Here is a 19,099-nt window from a genome sequence, read left to right as displayed (position 1 = left end):
GGCCAGCACTGGAGACCCCCATCCCAGCGCCGCCGGTGCTCCCGCCCGAGCCGTGAGAAACCCGCTGGCCCAGGGCCACCAGCCTTAGGGCCCTGCCAGCCTCAGGGCTTCCTGAAACCCTGTCCTCGGCTCCTGGAGGTCCTCTGTCTCAGGCTGTGTCCAAATTCAGAGAATTATTACAATGGCCTAACGCGCACTGGCCGCACTGCCCAGATAGCCAAAGCTCTTTCTTCACATTTCCCCCCGAAACCGTGGACAGGTTTCCTGCCCTCTGCACAACCAGTTCCTCTCTGAACAACCAGCTCCTCTAGGTCTGTGTGCTCGGCCACCCCAGGCAGACCGCGTGACCGCGGAGCTGGACCGTTCCTCCCGATGAGGCTGCAGCGCTGGGGCCGCAGGGGGAGGCGTGCACCGCGGGGCGGGCAGGCATGGAGGCGGGGCCTTTGGGAGGGGCGGGGCTTTCGTGGGCGGGCCTTGGAGGGGCGGGGCCTGGGCGGGCAGTGCTTAGTGGGCGGGGCCTGCGTGGACCGGGCAGCCTGGGAGAGCCGGGGCCGGCGTCCTGCGGTCAGGCCGCCCGCCAGGGGGCGCCGCTCGCCCCGCCCTCTCGCTCGGCCCCGGAGCGGCGACGCGGCGGCGCTTCCGCCTGCGGGCCGGGCCGGTGCGAGTGGCCCCAAGATGTGGCTGGGCCCCGAGGAAGTGCTGGTGGCCAACGCGCTGTGGGTGACAGAACGGGCCAACCCCTTCTTCGTGCTGCAGCGGCGCCGGGGCCACGGCCGGGGCGGCGGCCTCACGGGTGAGAGGCGGGCGGCAGCTGGCGGAGGGCGCGCCGGGCGGCGGGGCGAGCGACCTGCGGACAGGCCGGGCCTCGGCGCGTCGTCGCGGACGCGCACGTCAGCGCGCGCGGCGGGTCCGGGCGTGAGGCCGGCCTGGCGACGGGAGGGGGCCGGGTGCGGGGTGCGGCTGCCGCTGTGCGGAGCCGGCGGGCGGGCGGGGCGGAGGGGGCAGACGCCGCGGTGGGAGGCCGGTGGGGAGACGGGTCCCGGGGAGGCTGGCGGCGGCCTCTGCCCGCACTCCTGCCGGTAGCTCCCGGTGCTCAGCCGAAGTTTGGCGCGGCAAGATCTCCCTGCCGCCTCCTCCGCCTCAGTTTCCCCAAGGGCCTCTGCGGGGCCCAGAGACACAGCACCCCTTTCCTTCTGCCTCCTCCATGCCCAGCTCGCCAGAGAATTGCCCTGGTGGCGAGACCAGAGGGTCCGCGAGCTGCGGGCTGGCCTCCACCCTCATCCCTCCAGCTTCCCCTGCCCACCTTTCCTGATTTCTTGGCGCCATCCGAGCTGCAGCCTTTGCCAGATGACCAGTTTACCGTGTTGTGGTGGCTACCAGAGGGCGTCTGTGCCGATGTGGCATCTGCACGCACCGGGATGAGCTGGACCGGCAGGCCCTCCTGGAGGATGGCCTGTAAGGGCCACCTCTGCGGTGTCCAGCCCCTGTGCCCGGGGCCTGTGCGCAGGTGCCCTGCTGTTGCCATGCGGGGCTGTGGGCCACAGTTGCCAGATCTTCCTATTGATCCTGAGCACCTTCTCTAACATCGGCCTGCCAGGCGCTGGGAGTCCTCTGCTGCCAGCCTCACCTGGGCGCACCGCCTTATGTGGAAGAGGCTGTACCATTCCCAGAAATCTGTGTTCCCTTCGTGGCCTGGGCTCTGGGAAGCATGGGAGCAGTGCTGGGCCTGCCTCCTGCCAGGATGCTCCTTCTAGAGAGGCTGACAGTGGTCACCCTTGGGAGCTCCTGCAAGCCCGTGCTGGAAATCGGGGTGCCGATGCCCAGACCTTTCGTTGCAGTGAACAGTGTGTCAGATCACCAGTGCGCTTCGAACCTTATTCTGTGCTGTATGTATCGTATCAGTAGGTGATCTCAGCAAGTGGCTGGGTCCCTCTGGGCACCCTGGCTAGCTCACCAGAACACCATGTACTGGTCATTTGGCAAAGGCTTGGTCTGCAGCTCCAGTGGCACCTTCCTGCCCAGAGAAAGCCCTTTCTACCTCGTTTACCCCTTTGTGTCCCCCAAGACAGAGCTTCCCAGGTCCCCCCAGGATTTTTAAATTTTTTATTGATTTCAGAGAAGAAGGAAGAGAGGGAAACCTGTATGATGAGAGAGAATCAAGAATCATCTGCCTCCTGAATGCCCCCTACTGGAGGGGATTGAGCCTGTATCCTGGGCATGTGCCCCAACCAGGAATCGAACCCGGGACCCTTTAGTTCACAGGCTGGTGCTCTATCCAATGAGCAAAACTGGCTAGGGCAGGAAACCTGCTTCTTGAACTCTGCACTCTAGCTAGGTTTTGTGAGTCCTGCCATGGCCTTCCCTGAGCCATCACAGACATGTGGCCTCCTGATCGCATCTTGGCAGGAAAGGAGCAATTAGTGATGTGGTTTTAGTCCAGCTGTCTTATAAACAGCTGCCAACCTGTATTCCTCAGCGAAGAGTCAATGGTCCATCCATTATAAAGCTTTCAGGTCTTGCCAACAGTATAAGGACGAAAGTAACATTTCTAAGACCGGAAGAGAAATCCCAACAGAAATCATGAAAAAAAAGTTTATAGCTTGAATATTCTGTTTTAACTGCAATTTAGAAAAGCTTTTTAGGACATATCAATAAAACAAGTGAGAAATTATAGACTCCTGACTTGAATGTCTGTGAAGAGTACCTTCTTTTGTAATTGGTAATTTTGTCTATTAAAGATTGGAAGGGAAAATATGGTTAAAACAGAAAATGAAGTGAAAGTGTTAAATTTGAATAATAAAATTAATAGGAATTATTCTAACATCAACAGGAAATTGGTAACAAAATACTTTGAGATCATATCAAAAGCAGGACTTCATTCAAAGGGAAAAATAAATTTTAAATAGGAACAATGAACAGATTTTTGGATAGAATGATAATACAGTTAATGAAGAAGACTGAATCAAGTTAGACCTTTCCTCTGGTTTGTTGGGAAAATAGTGACATTAACAAAGGGTATATGTGATGCGAAGGAAAACTTGAAATGCCCTAAAATGCTTCGTGTGTGAGAAGAAAAAAATCCAGACCCTGTTTTCCCAAATTGGATACTTCTAAAAATTTGCATGTCCTTTTCAATCATGACTTTCAAGGCTGGAAAGAACTTCCTTAAACTTTCCACAGTAACAATGCTCCGTGGCAGAGGAGTCTGTTATCCTCCTGTTGTAGATATGGGGAATGATGTTACAAAGTCATTGCCTTATGAAAAACGCAATCAGAGTACACCAAAAATGCCGGGGGTGGGTGGAGTGTATCTCAAGTGATGTCTGGCAGTGAATAAAACACACTGCATAATTTTTATAGATTTTGGAGTATTATTTTTGTTTTTCATTTGTAACTGTTGTACTTTGTCATTCTAAAGAAATATTTGTTTACAGCTGAGACCGGTTTGGCTCAGTGGATAGAGCGTCGGCCTGTGGACTGAAAGGTCCCAGGTTCGATTCCGGTCAAGGGCATGTACCTGGATTGTGGGCACATCCCCAGTAGGGGGTGTGCAAGAGGCAGCTGATCGATGATCTTCTCTCATCGATGTTTCTAACTCTCTATCCCTCTCTTTTTCTCTCTGTAAAAAATCAATAAAATATATTTTAAAAATATATATATATATATTTGTTTACAAATCTGGCTGTGTGGTTTTCTTGAAGAGGGCATCCCAGTTTGATTAAGCTTAGGGCTTCATGAAACCTGCATGTGGCTGCTCCTGACCTGAGCCTCAGCCCGGGTCTCAAAGCCGTGTGGTTTATCTGACAGGGCATCATGAGTCTGTATAAAATAAATAACATGAATATGGGGGAGAGGCTGATGGTGCCCGTGCCTGCAGGGGCGTCTGCATCAGAGGATAAGCAGCAGTTTCCAGGAAGAAGTGGGAGGGGGTTTTTTGTAGGAGTCAGACATGAGGAAAAGGGAGTCATTTGATGGAAGAGGCCATGTGCTGTAGGGTGCTTCTTCCTCTGGGCCCAGTCCGGGCCCGGCTCAGCTCTCAGTGTCACCCTCCCTCACCTTCCACTTCTCTCCCTGCTCCCAGGTCTTCTTGTGGGCACCCTGGACGTGGTATTGGACTCCAGCGCCCGCGTGGCCCCCTATCGAATCCTGCACCAGACCCAGGACTCACAGGTCTACTGGACAGTGGCGTGCGGTAGGAGAGCTGGAACGGGGGTGCTGGGCAGGGCCTGCCCTAGAGCGGCCAGATGGGAGGGGACACAGCCGGGTTCCTGGGCTGGGAATTGATCCTGGGACCCAGCACTGCCCCTCACTCAGATGGCACAGCCGAGGCCAGTGTCCTGCTTAGGAAGGTAGCTTTGCTGGTCACAGGCCTGGCACGGTGCTGAGTCACCTGTGGCATTGTTGGGAATTCGCACATGCAGAGCAGCGAAAAATGTGAGTCACCAACACAGATTCCCAGCTGAGGTGGAACAAGGGGTGCTTCTGCGTTCTTGTGTCAGCTCTCATACCGCAAGCAAGCGTCTTTTTCATGATTTAAATACCTTGTTTTTCCCTTTTTTTTTTTCTTGGTGATTTGCTGTTGACAATGGCCCCAAGCGTAGTGCTGAAGTGCTGTGTGCTGTCCTCCAGGCTGAGACGCTGTGGGGCGCCCTGCGCAGCCAGTGTGCATGTTAGACAGGCTGAGTCGCAGTGTTCTGGCCGGAGTGCAATGTTAGGGAACTAACGTGCAAATTTTTGAACCAAAAAAAACCAAAAACATAAAACCAAGTCATGTATTGATCAGTTGATGAAAATGTGACCAGAGGCTCCAAAGAACCTCGCTCTGTAGCTCCCTGGGAGCAGCTGGTGAATCCCGTTCCCTGGGGGTCTGTGTGGGGCAGGCCTGCTGTGAGGAACAGAACTGGCTGCATTTGTCCCCTCCACAGCGATTTTCAACCAGCGTGTCGAAAGGACTTTCAAAACGTGAAATACCTGCTATTTAGGCACGGGCACTGGCCTCTTTTCCTTAGAAATAACGTGAAATAACCACAGCCAACACAATAGCCATCCAGTGTGAATGAATCTCAAAATTATATATCTATTTTTTTGTCGGATCTGCAAAAACCATAACACTTTTTGGTGTGTCACAGAAGGCGTATGAGTACCATGAGATGAAAAAGGTTGAAAATCACTGTCCTGTAAAGACACACACCCACTTCCTAAGAGTCCGGGGAAATCCCCTTCCAGTGGGTGCCTGGCTGGCGGCGCTCGGACAAAAGGCAGTGATAGCCAGTGCTCAGAGGTCTGCCTGCAGCCAGGCACTTCGGAGAACCTCCCAAAACTCCAGAAGGCGGAACTTGGGTCTTCCCTATTTTGAAGATGAGGAAACTGGCCCAGGGGGTGTTGAGTAACTTGCCCAAGGTCACACAGACTGCAATTCAAACCAAGAGTATCTGCTCATGTCCCTGTGCTGAAAACCTCTGTGCTAGCAGCCAGTGTTACTATCCCCCAGGACCTAGGGTTTCCTTGGAGGCCTGAGAAAGATAACCCCAGCTTCAGGAGAGGGGGGAGGTCAGGGCTGAAGGCACAGGGTGGACAGCAGCCAGCACAGCCCCTCTTACCAGGTGGGCCCTGGCCTGGGTGCCAGGCTAGCTGGTGTCTTCTTCCTCCCAGGCACCTGAACAGAGTCCTCACCCTTTGTGTGAAGGACTACAGGGAGGCTTAAAAGGCTGCTTGCCCAGAGCCACTCTGGACGTCCCGTAGGAGCCCTGCTCTCCTGGTTACAGAGCCTGAGTGGTGCCCTGGGGGCTGGCTTCCCGCGGGAGAGAGGGGCCTCCTGTGGGTGGGATTCCCTGAGCAGGGCGGGGAGATTAGTATGGGCCTGGGCTATGAGGAGAGACTCACTCTCAGTGGCCCTTAAGATTTTCATCTGTCTCAGTGGCCCTTAAGATTTTCATCTGTCTCAGTGGTGTCCTTCCAGGGCAGCTTCTCTGCGGGGAGAGAGGAGTGTGGCCAGGCTGAGTGGGAACCCCTTTGGTGGCAGTGGGGCCTAGTGTTGGGGAACGCAGGCCACACAGGCTGACCTGTTCCCACTTTTACCAGCCCCCTGGCTCTGCCTGAGCCTCTTTCTTACGCCATGCCCACCCCCCAGCCCCTGCCCTTCAGCTCTCCCAAACCATACCCGGTTGTGCTGATACTTGTGAGTCCCGGCTGCTCAGCTGGCTCTGAAGGAATTCCAGGGCCGTCTCCTGCCTTTCTGCCCTCCTCCTTCAGCTCACACCTGGCTGGCAGCCAGACCGGACACTGCAGGACTTGTCCTGAACGGTGTGGGTACAGCATCACCCTGTGTCCACCTCCTTTCCTCCCACTCTGATGTCACCCCTGTGGAAAACCTTCCCAGAATCCCCAGGCCCATGTACCCACGCTTCCTTCTTGCTCCTTGGGACCTGCCATGTTTCTGTCTGCACTTTCACACTGCATGCTTGCTGGCTCTCCTGCTAGATCAGCAGCTCCCTGAGGACAAGGGGGAGCTCTGCAGCTGGGCAGCCTGGGTTAGAATTATGGTCTGGCCATTTCCCAGCTGTGTGACATTGGGCACCTTAACCTCTCTGCGCCTCAGCTTCATCCTATAAAATGAAAATAACATCTATCTCCAAGGTGTTTTAAGAATTAACTGAGATAATCCACAAAATGTTCTGAAAACAGAAGTAGCACTGATTAATTTAATTAGCTTTTACTAGTCCATTCCTTTTACCACGCATAGAGGTGGCATAGTTTGTGTTTACTTACGCTAAATGAAGATTGTGTTACTTTTAACTAATAATTCTTTTAAGCGCACAGGTGTAAATGTTTATTATTGAATTGGAGACAGATCCACACAGACAGTATGGACATGTTTTATTTGGTTTTAGACTTTCGGGAACAATAGAGTTGCATCATGTGCAGATTTAACTTCCAAATTCAAATGTGGGTCTTGGCAAAAAGACAGAGGGAGAAATTCCTTCCCCTACCCACTAGTCCTTGCCTCCAAGCAACAGGGAAAGGAGGCCATGGTAAAAAATTCAAAGAAAATGTAAAAGGAATGGTAATTTATGGATGCTCCAGTGTAATTTTGCTCGCCTATTGTGACTCACTGTGAGTGATCTAACCAGGTTTGTTTTCACCCGGGCATCCTCACACAGGACAATGGAGAGGGTCCTTCCTTGGAATTACTTGTTAGGGGCTTAATTGCTGGGGTACATGTAAAGAAACAAACAGACCAACCCCAGCCAAGTCAGCTGGCTGTGACTTGTGACAGAGCATTGAGCAGGTTCCTGAGGGGGTTGGGGGGACCAACTTGGGCGGGCAGGGTAAGGGCTGAGTTTTCAGCTGGTGGAGAAAGAGGGTTTCCAGGTGGGGAAGGATGGCGTCCCTTGGCTCAGGCACCCAGCAACATGTGTGTGGTCCACAGCAATGCTCGACTTGTAGGTCAGCCAAGGCTCCTCCATGCCTGAGATCAACCGAGCCATCTGGGCACTCGTGATCCGTACACTGTCTGACCCCAGGAGAGCTGAGAGGATGGAGGGCCTTCACTCTTCTTCTTCTTGTATTCATTCACTCAGAAAACCGTTCTTAAGTGCAAGCTCCATGACTGGCATGTGCCGGGGGCAGGAGAAGCTGGCCAAGTTGGCACTTCCCCCATCCTTTTGCTTCTCCGGGGACCCCTTTTCCCAGTTCCCTGGTGGGAACAGAGAGCAGCTGCCCCACCCTGTGGGAATGGCACTAACCTGCCTTTCTCAGTGTCCACTTGGGCTGTCTGCAGTGCCTCCAGGGCCCCTCCCTGAAGAGGACAAGCAGCGCCTCCTAGGCCAGGCAGACACGTTGGGCCAACTGGAAGCTGAAGGGCTCAGATGGGCGCTTGGAGGAGGCAAGAGCAGGGTTGGGGTGTTAGCTGGAAAGGGAAGGATGAGCATTGCAGACAAAGGCCTGGGTGGGTGCATCTGACCTCGGAGAGACACGGGAACTGCAGGCCTGGCCCCCCTTGCCCAGCAGGAAACTGGCCAGCTGGGATGAGAGCCCTGCAGGATGTTCCGGCTGCTATCTGTGGACTCCTGAATTATCAGGGGGCGCTGCAGTCATTTATACCAAGACTGACTATGTCTGCTTAGTCACCTATGTACCAAAGGCCACAGTATGTTCTTTTACCTCAAACAACAAACTTCAGAATTGAGCAAATTTGTAGATGTATAGACAATTTCTGGGAGAACACACAGGAAACTAGTGGCCATTCTTGTTCAGCTTTAGGGGAAAATGAAGGCTTTATTTTCCATATGATTGCAATTTTATTTATTTATTTATTTATTTATTTATTTATTATTTATTTATTTTATTTATTTTTAGTTTTCATTTTCACCAGAATTACTTATGACTTTTGTTACCCTATCTAATGAAAGAGTAATATGCAAATTTACCATGCCTCTGCTATACCCATAAGCCATGCCCACAAGCCAATCAGGAGTGAGTGAGCAAATTAACCCAACCAAGATGACTGCGACCACAGAGAGAGCAGGAGACTTCAAGGCTACAAAGTTTCAATATAGAAGATGAATAAATCCCAACAAAAATGGCATCAGCCACAGAGCTGGAGAGAGCAGGAGGCTTGAGTTTTCCCTGGCGATGGAGGAAACCAAGTTTCTGCAGTTCTGGCTTGCCTTGGCCTCCGTTTAAGGCTACAAAGTTTCAATTATAGAAGATAAATAAATCCCAACAAAAATGACTATGGCCATGGAGCTAGCAGGAGGCTTGACTCTACTAGGCCCTGGGATCTGGGATTTATTTATCTTCTATAGTTGAAACTTTAAATCCCAGATCCCAGGGCCTCTGCTTAGGCCCCCAGGAGGCGTTGTTGGCCTGAAAACCACCACAGGCCCCTCACCCAGGTCACTTGGTTTGCCCTAAGGGAACCCCCACCCTAATCAGGACACCCTTTAGGGCAAACCAGCCAGCCCCCACCTGTGCACCAGGCCTCTATTCTATCTAATCCTATCTAATAAAAGACTAGTATGCAAATTGACCATCACTCCAACACACAAGATGGCTGCCCCCATGTGGACACAAGATGGCCTGCAGGGGAAGGCAGTTGGGAGGGACCAGGTCTGCAAGGGAGGGCAGTTATAGGCAATCAGGCAAACAGGGGAGGGCAGTTAGGGGTGACCAGGCTGGCAGAGAAGGGAAGTTGGGGGCAACTGGGCCTGCAAGAAGGGCAGTTAAGGGTGACCAGGCCTACAGGGGAGGGCAGTTAGGGGCAAATAGGCAGGCAGGGGAGCAGTTAGGCATCAATCAGGCTGGCAGGGGAATGATTAGGGAGTGATCAGGTTGGCAGGCAGAAGTGGTTAGGGGCAATCAGAAAGGCAGGCAGGCGAGCAGTCGGGATCCATCAGTCCTGAATTGTGAGAGGAATGTCTGATTGGGCTTAAATGGGCAGTCAGACATCCCTCGAGGGGTCCCAGATTGGAGAGAGTTCAGGCTGGGCTGAGAGACACCTCCCATGCACAAATTTTGTGCACCAGGCCTCTATTATAATATATCTGAAGCTTACAGAGGAAAAGTGTAAGCAGCTTGAAGATTGTAGTCATCTTTTTTCTCTGAGTTTCCCTTTAAGGCCTGGTGATTATGTGATTTCCCTCTTCTTTACTCACCAAACCCCTAGGTTCTTCCCGCAAAGAGATAACAAAACACTGGGAATGGCTGGAAAACAACTTACTCCAGACGCTGTCCATCTTCGACAATGAGGAAGATATCACCACTTTCGTCAAGGGCAAGATACACGTAAGGCTCACATTCTCTTCTCTGTGCTGGCAGTGTTCGAGTATGCCAGCTCACTTCATTTTAACAACACCGCATTGGTGTTACCCCAGTTTACAGAGGTGAAGCCGGAGCGTCACTGCCCGTCCCTTGGTGTTCAAGGGGGCCTCTGAACTGATGCCCATGCAGGCCAACCTTCTCCTGACCAGCCACTGGAATGTGACTGAGCAAGGCAGTTTCCATTCCCGAAAAGGGCCCAAGAGCAAGTGTATGGATCCACAGCTGCTTGCCAGTAACTTGGCTGGTAGAGGAGGAAACTGGAAGCTGGAAGTGGTAGTATAGTTAGAGGCACATTTCTGTTTTAAAACTAACATGACTTACAAATATACAGACCCGTGACCGAGCAATGCCACTCCTTGGAGTTGCCCTTGCAGTGTATTCATTCATATGGACTAGAGGCCCAGTGCACGAAATTTGTGCACAGGTGCGGTCCCGAGGCCTGGCCTGCGATCAAAGTGCAAGTGTCTGGTGTGGAAGGCAGCTCCTAGCTGACCTCTGGGCCCTGGGCAGCACGTGGGCCCCCAGGTCCCTATGCACCCCCTCCACCTGAGTCACGAAGTCCAAGTCCCCGTGAGGAGATGCAGTGAGCTCAGCCAGGGTGCAGTGTGGGCCTCTGGGCTGCCCGGTGGCACTGCATGGAAGCCGGTGGGCAGCGCACTCTCTCCCGGCCGGCCGGCCTCCCACACTGGCTCCTGTGTGAACCCACTGGGAACCCAACTGGCCCCTGCAGCCTGGCTCACCCGGAAGAGGCTGTGCATGCCTGTGTGCAGGGGCGCCTTCATAGAGCACAAGCCCTGGCATGCTGGGGGAGGGTAGCAGGGGGAGTGAGAGTGAGCTCAGTGGACACCCTGCATTCTCACCACACCTGGGTCCTCATCACCCCTGCTCCCAGGTAGCTGAGCAAAAGGTCACCGACGCCCACCATGTTCCGCACCACCACCTGGCGGTCAGTGCATATTATAGCGAGCAGTTGAACTCCTGGTCTCCCAGTCAAACCACCACCCGAAGGGACAATTTGCATATTAGGCTTTTATTATATAGGATGGCAAATGTGTCAGGGTGTTCGTGCAACACTGTTGCAAAAAGACTGAGCAGTGTCCCCCAGACCTATGGTCAGGGGAGCAGCCACACTCACCTTTGCAGAACAAGAGTGACGAAACGAGAGCAAGGCATTTACCAGGCACTTTCCGTGTGAGTCCTGTGGTAAGCACTTTTATCTGGCCACTGGGCAAGTCACAGGTGGTGTACATAGTGGGATGTCTTACAGCTATCAAAATAACAATTATGAGAATTGTAGCAACATGTAAGACCAGATACCACGGTGATATTTAGGTTGTTTCCTCTTGTGGGTAATTAACATGATAATGAGCATTTATCTGAATGTTTGTGAGTTTTCCTTTCTGTTCCATTATTGCCTTAGGTTAGATTCCTAGCTGGGCTGTTACTGGTCACAGTTTCATGGTGCTGAGTTGCCCTTGTGCCTTTATTACACCACAGCCTTTTAGACCTGGCAGAAGGCATAAAGAGCTCCTCAGCTATGCTCTGGACACTTTGGAGTTCAAGGCAGGACTTGTGTTGTCTACTAGTTTCAGGGAAACAGGCAGAGAGCTAGACTCTAACAATGATAATAGCAACATTTTTATTTATTTATTTTTAATATATTTTAACCAATCTACAAAATAGACGAGAATAGGTTCTAAATGGCTCATGGGATGAAATGGAAACTAGAAAACAGTTTAGAACTGAATGATAATTTAAATACTACTGCATCTTAGGATTGATGGGATGCAGCAACAGAGTAGAGAATGCAAAATCTGAAACAACACATTATAAAAGAACAAAGGGCAGAAATTAATGAGCCATATGTCCAATTCAGTGAGAATTCCAGAGAAACCAGGAGATTAGAAAGAAGAAAACAACAAAGGGCAGAAGTTAATTCCGTAGAGAACAAAGGAACTATTGGAAGAGCAGCAGACCCCAAGGAACCCACAAGCCCATGGTGGAGGGATCCAGGGCAGCAGGAGCCTCCTCTAAGCAAGCAGCCATGAATGTCTGTGAGCAGCACCTGAGAGGGACTGTGAGCAGCACCTGACAGGGACCGTGAGCAACACTGAGAGGGACTGTGAGCAGCACCTGACAGGGCCTGTGAGCAGCTCCTGACAGGGCCCATGAGCAGCACCTGAGAGGGACCGTGAACAGCACCTGACAGGGACTGTGAGCAACATTGAGAGGGACTGTGAGCAGCTCCTGAGAGGGACCGTGAGCAGCTCCTGAGAGGGACCGTGAGCAACACTGAGAGGGACCGTGAGCAGCACCTGTCAGGGACCATGAACAGCACCTGACAGGGACCATGAACAGCACCTGACAGGGACCGTGAGCAACATTGACAGGGACCGTGAGCAGATCCTGAGAGGGACTGTGAGCAGCACCTGACAGGGACAGTGAGCAACACTGAGAGGGACTGTGAGCAGCACCTGAGAGGGACCGTGAGCAACACTGAGAGGGACTGTGAGCAACACTGAGAGGGACCGTGAGCAGCACCTGACAGGGACCGTGAGCAGCACCTGACAGGGACAGTGAGCAACACTGAGAGGGACCGTGAGCAGCACCTGACAGGGACCGTGAGCAACACTGAGAGGGACTGTGAGCAGCACCTGACAGGGACCGTGAGCAGCTCCTGAGAGGGACCGTGAGCAGCACCTGACAGGGACTGTGAGCAGCTCCTGAGAGGGACCATGAGCAGCTCCTGAGAGGGACCGTGAGCAGCACTGAGAGGGCTGTGAGCAGCACCTGACAGGGACCATGAGCAGCACTGAGAGGGACCGTGAGCAGCACCTGAGAGAGACTGAGCAGCATCTGAGAGGGACCATGAGCAGCACCTGACAGGGACCATGAGCAGCACCTGACAGGGACCGTGAGCAGCACCTGAGAGAGACTGAGCAGCTCCTGAGAGGGACTGACAAGCACCTACATAGAAGCAGAATTTAAAGAAAAAGAGATAATGCTATAAATAGCTTTAAGCCAGTAAATTTAAGAATGTAGACAAGCCCTGGCTGGGTTTGCTCAGTGGATAGAATGTCGGCCTGCAAACTGAAGGGCCCCGGGTTTGATTGCAGTCAAGGGCACATGCCTGGATTGTAGGCTCAATCCCCATTAGTAGGCATGCAGGAGGCATGGGGGATTGAAAGAATCAGTGATTCTTTCATTTGTTGATGTTTCTATCTCTCTCTCCCTCTCCCCTCCTCTCTGAAATCAATAAAAATATTTTTTAAAAGAATGTAGACAAGATGGACACTTTATTAGGCATCTGTTTCCAATTGCTACCTCAGCGACTTACCACAAGCTTAGTGCACAAAATAACAACTCAAAAATGGGTCTCGCTCTAGCTGGGGTGGCTCAGTGGATAGAGCATCAGCCTGTGGACTGAAGGGTCCTGGGTTCGATTCTGGTCAAGGGCACATGCCCAGGTTGTGAGCTCAATCCCCAGTAGAGTTCTGTAGGAGGCAGCTGATCAGTGATTCTCATCATTAATGTTTCTAGCTCTCTCCCTCTCCCTTCCTCTCTGAAATCAATAAAGATTTTTTTTAAAGAAAAGATATGGGTCTTAGGAGCTAAAATCAAGGTGTCAGCAAGGCTCCCTTGTTTCTGGAGGCTCAGGGGAGAATCCGTTCGTTTTCCAGCTTTTAGGATTCACTTGTGTTTCTTGGTTCTTGACCCCTTCCTTCATCTTCAGTGCCAGCAGAGTGGCATCTTCAAATCAATCAGCCACACACACACCCCCATCTTATGCCCTCTGAGACCCTTGATTATAATGGAATCACCCAAATAATCCGGGATAATCTCCCCATTTCAGAACCCTTATTTAATCACATCTACAGAGTCCCCTTTGCTCTATAAGGTCACATTTTCCCAGGTTCTGGGGGTTGGAGTGTGGACATCTTTGGGGCCATTATTTGACCTACTATCTATACTAATAAAGGGGTAATATGCTAATTAGACTGGGTCAACTGACCATCTTCCAGACGTCTGTATTCCTTCTGGACAAAGCCATGGTGGTGGGGGCCAAAGCAGAGGCAGTTAGGGGCAAGATCAGGCTGGCAGGGGGTTAGGGGAGATCAGGCCGGCAGGGAAGGGCACTTGGGGGCAAGATCAGGCTGGCAGGGGAGGGCCTTTGGGGGCGACCAGGCCAGTAGGGGAGGGCAGGAGGGAGTGAGATCAGGCCGGCTGGGGAGGGCAGTTGGGAAAGATCAGGCTGGCAGGGGAGGGCATTTGGAGGCAACCAGACAGGTAGGTGAGGGCCGTTGGGGGTGACCAGGCCAGTAGGGGAGGGCAGTTGGGGGCATTAGGCAGGCAGGCAGGTGAGTGGTTAGGAGCCAGTGGTCCTGGATTATGAGAGGGATGTCTGACTGCCGGTGGGATCAGACCTAAACCAGCTGTTGGACAACCCCCAAGGGTTCCCAAATTGGAGAGGATGCAGGCTGGGATGAGGAACACCAACCCCCACCCCCGTGCACGGATGTCATGCACCGGGCCTCTACTCCTATATAATAAAAGCTTAATATGCTAAGTGTCCAGTTGTCCGGTCATCCATTCAACCAATCAAAGCATAATATACTAATGATATGCTAAGGCTGCTTAACTGCTCACTATGATGTGCACTGATCACCAGGGGCAGACGCTCCGACAGGTAGGTTAGCTGCTGCTGGGGTCCAGCCGATTCGTACTGAACAAGAGAGGCTGGACATGCCCTGAAGCCCTCCCGAGGTTCCTCCCTGGCTTGCCAACCTCCCACATCCCTTCCCGGCCCCGATCGTGCACCGGCGAGGTCCCTTAGGCTGGCCTGCACCTCTCACAATCCAGGACCCCTCAGGAACGTCAGAGAGTCAGTTTCAGCCCCATCTGCAGGCCAGGCCAAGGGCCCCCCTGGTGTACAAATTTGTGCATTGGGCCTCTAGTATAATACAACTTAAACCAAGACTCAGGAAGAAAGATGCCTAAAACTATGAAAGACAGGGAATCAAATATTTAAAGTTTACTCGTTGATTTTTACAGCCCAGCAGTATCAGCCAATAAATATAAAGCCCCATCCCTGAGCCAGCCTGGCTCGTTCCGGTGGTGGGAGGGTTACTCAGGAGTAGGGGCCAATGGAGAATAGAGTATTCAGGGTCGCCCGGGTGCAGCTGGAGGGAGCGGGGCAGCGGCTGCTGGCCGAGACCCAGGAAGTGGCCCCAAGGGCAGGACAGCCAGTGGTGGCCCACGGATTATCCAGAGCCCAGCTTGCGCTTCCAGTAGGTAGAATCCAGGACAGCAGAGACAAAAGCAGGACCTTAATAATGAGGAGAGAGCTTTGCCAGACCATTTCCCAGACCAGTTTCTATAAGAACAGTTCAGGGCAACACCACAGGCAGCTTGAGAGAAAGATGTGGAAATCATGGCAATCGCAGTGCCGGCTGTAGTGAGAGGGCATCGTGGGGCCAGAGCACTGGTCCTGTGGCCCAGAGCGATGTCTCCGGCACTCTGAGCCCAGTGAAGACCCAGGCAGGGTGCAGTTGGCATAGATGTGCCCTGAGCCATGTGAGCCCTGTAGGCATGGGCAAGAGCAGGAAATCCCGAGTACAGGGCGTGGGAAGGGGGATCACGTACAGGACTTCCCCAACACATCATCCTGAGAAAAGCACTTCACGGAACAGTGTCTCAGCACGATGCCGTTCAGGTAAAGAAAGAGGGAAAGAGAAAATCGCACGCATGTGCTTAACGGGAGACCCCCGATGCCTGCATGCCTGGAGGGGCTGTGGCGTAAGAGGCAGAGTCCCTTTTCAATAAATATGCTCTCCTATGTGTGTTTTTTACTGACACATTTTTAGGGATTTTACATAAAAATAAGTGTTTATATAAAAAGTCACTGCTCTGTGCCATAGTAGTTCAGGGAGTGAAGGGAACATGCCAGTCACATGGGCAGCGTCGGTCTGACCACGCGCTGCCAGAGCAGCTGACGGGGCCAGCATCCTGGGTGCCACCACCTGAATCCTCGGGCCTCCCTGTGCCAGCCTTTGCCTGTCTTGGCCGTGGGAACCCTGGGCCTTCCAGGCACCAGTCCCTTGTTCTCTTCCAGGGCATCATAGCTGAAGAGAACAAGAACCTGCAGCCCCAGGGAGATGAGGACCCCGGGAAGTTCAAGGAAGCTGAGCTGAAGATGCGGAAGCAGTTCGGGATGCCCGAGGGGGAGAAGCTAGTCAACTACTACTCCTGCAGCTACTGGAAGGGTCGTGTGCCCAGGCAGGGCTGGCTCTACCTGACTGTCAATCACCTGTGCTTCTACTCCTTCCTGCTGGGCAAGGAAGGTGAGCGTGGGTGCCCTGGCATCCCCCCACCTGCCCAGCTAGCCCTCACCCCTGACCTCGCCTCTAGAAAGTTCACCTTTCCAGACAAAGTCCATGAGGGATCTCCTTCCTCTCGGCCCCCAGATATTCTGTTCCACACATCCAACAGAAGGTCTCCCCCAAACCAAGTGCCACCTCAGCACCTGTGACAGGAACACCCAAACTTGAGCCAGGTACACACATGGCTCTCGGCGACTCCTATCCTGCCTGTGTCCACTGACAGGGTTTTTCACATAGTAACCTTCAGCATGGGGCCTCTTTTAGGGCAAGAGTTCAAGGGCACGTGTCCGTGAGCGGCTCTAGGTGACTCTGCCTTGGGGAAAGCCCTGGCCTCAGGACACAAGGCAACTCCCAGAGCTAGCGAGTGCCCTCCACTGCACCTCACCCCAGGAAGAGCCCCCAGGGCTTCGCTGTCCCAGTGGCCCTGCCTTTCCATGTGGCGTGCATCCCAGCACAGCTAGGCTCAGGCCCAGGGGAGGGGGGAGGGGAGCCAGGGGGGCATGCTCAGTACTGTTTCCCCAGTGGGTTCCCAGTGTGGGTGGGAAGCAGGAGCCCACCCTGCCTAACCCTCCAGCCCATTTGACCCAGTGGTGTGTGTCTGTCCCCACCGGCATCCAGTGAGCCTCGTGGTGCAGTGGGTGGATGTCACCAGACTCGAGAAGAATGCCACCCTGCTCTTTCCCGAGAGCATTCGCGTGGACACCCGAGACCAGGAGCTCTTCTTCTCCATGTTCCTCAACATTGGCGAGACCTTCAAGCTCATGGAGCAGCTGGCCAACCTGGCCATGCGGCAGCTGCTGGACAACGAGGGCTTCCTGGAGGACAAGGCGCCGCCCAGGCCTGCCCAGCCGCACAGGAACATCTCCGCCCTGAAGCGGTGCGTGGCCCCATGGGGGCGCTCGGGAAGGGGCGGTAAAGGTGTAGCTGCAGGGAGGGCACCCAGAGATTCAGAGGGGTTTGTTCTAAGGGCGCATTCCTGCTGGCCTGGGACGGGCGGTCTCACACCGCAGTCTCAGGCAGGAAGCTGAGGCTCGGAGTTGAGTAATTGCCCAATGTCCCTCAGCAAGTGAGCAGTAAAGCCAGGTGCAGCTGCTGACAGCCTGTCCTCCCTTCCAGCTCAGCCAGGTGCCCCCAGGGGCCGCTCCGGATGGCTTCAGGGATAAGGTCCCAGGGTGCACTGCCTCCACCCCTCCATGATTGACAGCTCTTCTCTACCCCGTGGCCAGTGGCCCTCATACCTCTGCACTGTTGTAGCTTTGGGGCCCTGGCCTGGAGGGTTGAGGTCTCTGCCCCTCTGTGGGAATTGGTAGACAAAAGGGCAGACACTGGCCAGCGTCTCCGGAGCACTTCTGTTTGCATTCCTCCATTGTAGCTTCACAGGACACCCGCAAGGCTGCCTGGGAGCCCTGGGTCCCACCGCTAGTTCACACCGTGTGCTCAGATACCATGGCCTAGACCCAGAGTCCGGGGTGTGCCTTCAGGACCAGAAAAGATGTCACTCTCCTGATACAAGTGACAGGGTGTCTTTTGGAACATTCTGGAAAGATTACTAGCAGGGCCAGGACATGACAGTCCCTGGCACTGTCCATCAGGGTGTGATTGCTGGGCCCTGCTCAGGCTGCTGGACTATCCCCAGGACAAAGCCCCCGTGGGGGGGTGGGGAGGGCAAGATACCAGGCCCCACCTCACACAGCCACAGGCCAGGCGAGTGCATTTTACACCAAGTAACCATCGTGCTGTCAGGAGGTCCTGGTCTGGATCTTTCTAGTAAGAATCAGCAGGATGGATACGGAACCCTCCTCCCACAGCTGGCAAGTCTCGGGGATGTGTTTCCCGACCACTCTGCTGGTCATACGAATGTCCCACATTTTACTTGGCCACTTGAGGTGCATGTTTCATAGAGCTCTGAGATCCCTGGGCATGATGTATTCACAGGAGGACCCCAAAGAGCCCAAATCCAATTTGAAACCCCAAATTTTGTCCCCTCCCATCCCCGCCATGGTTTCCCCAGAGACCTAGACGCACGAGCCAAGAACGAGTACTACCGGGCCATGTTCCGGCTGCCCAGGGACGAGCGCCTGGACGGCCACACAAGCTGCACCCTGTGGACCCCGTTCAACAAGCTGCACAGCCCCGGCCAGATGTTCATCTCCAGCAACTACATCTGCTTTGCCAGCAAGGAGGAGGATGGCTGCCACCTCATCATACCCCTGCGGGAGGTGAGCACCCGCCCACCAGCTCTGCCCGCCTCTCCTGGCTGGCCCCTTGGCATTCAGGGATTGACATGGCGAGTCAGCACCTCCCCCAGCACCTGCCCTGCGCAGGCCTCTTGAGGGTGGGCTTGGGCAGACGAGTGGGGCTTTGGCCAGGAGAGCTCACTCTAATACATAGGAAACTTCAGGAAGGGTCCAAGCCTCTCTGCTGGGAATGCCCCGTAGCCCTGCCTTCCCAGACTGCAGTGGGCCTGTGGCAAAGCCCTCTGTGGCTGAGCCTGGAGGACGCCGACCCTGCATTAACCCTGCCATGTCATTCTCAGAGGCCGCCCCACTGTTCCTCCCTGACATCTGCTTGGGCTGTGGCTCCGGCCCTGGCAGCGTCATTGGAAGTTGGCTCTCACTTGTAAGAGGTAGAGACCTGTTCTCCTTTGACTGCGATAAGGAAAGTGGCCAGTGCGGGGGAGGGACCCGCCCAGATGAAGGCACTAAGGCTTTGGCCCCAAGATCAGGCAGGTCTCAAAGCCCCCTTTTCCTCTCGGCCCAGCAGGGCAAACCGGCTGAAGCAGTGGGGTTTCTCAGTTACAGCCTACACCACAGTATTCTGATTTAGTTCAAAACCCAGAGCAGTGAGACTTGCTGGCGTTTGTACAAAGCCCTCAGGTTACAGTGTAGCTATGAAAA

The 19,099-nt window shown here is 53.8% G+C and overlaps 1 protein-coding gene across 5 annotated transcripts in view; it reads left to right on the top strand.

Moving 5' to 3' along the window:
* Positions 1-520: 520 nt before the first annotated feature.
* Positions 521-19,099, top strand: part of TBC1D9B (TBC1 domain family member 9B) — a 42,718-nt gene continuing 24,139 nt past the window's right edge. For 2 of the 5 annotated variants that reach the window (XM_036450187.2, XM_036450185.2), the window contains exons 1-6: positions 522-793; positions 4,082-4,192; positions 9,668-9,786; positions 15,935-16,163; positions 16,821-17,079; positions 18,214-18,421. In XM_036450187.2, the coding sequence (XP_036306080.1) occupies positions 676-793; positions 4,082-4,192; positions 9,668-9,786; positions 15,935-16,163; positions 16,821-17,079; positions 18,214-18,421 (1,044 nt within the window). In that variant the 5' untranslated portion in view covers positions 522-675. The other 3 variants (XM_036450184.2, XM_036450186.2, XM_036450188.2) reach the window with 3 other exon arrangements.

This window comes from Pipistrellus kuhlii, unplaced genomic scaffold (genome assembly GCF_014108245.1).
Source record: "Pipistrellus kuhlii isolate mPipKuh1 unplaced genomic scaffold, mPipKuh1.p scaffold_m20_p_21, whole genome shotgun sequence".
Lineage (NCBI taxonomy): Eukaryota > Metazoa > Chordata > Mammalia > Chiroptera > Vespertilionidae > Pipistrellus > Pipistrellus kuhlii.
Note: the sequence above shows the minus strand (reverse complement) of the source record. Positions and strands in the feature narration are given on the sequence as shown.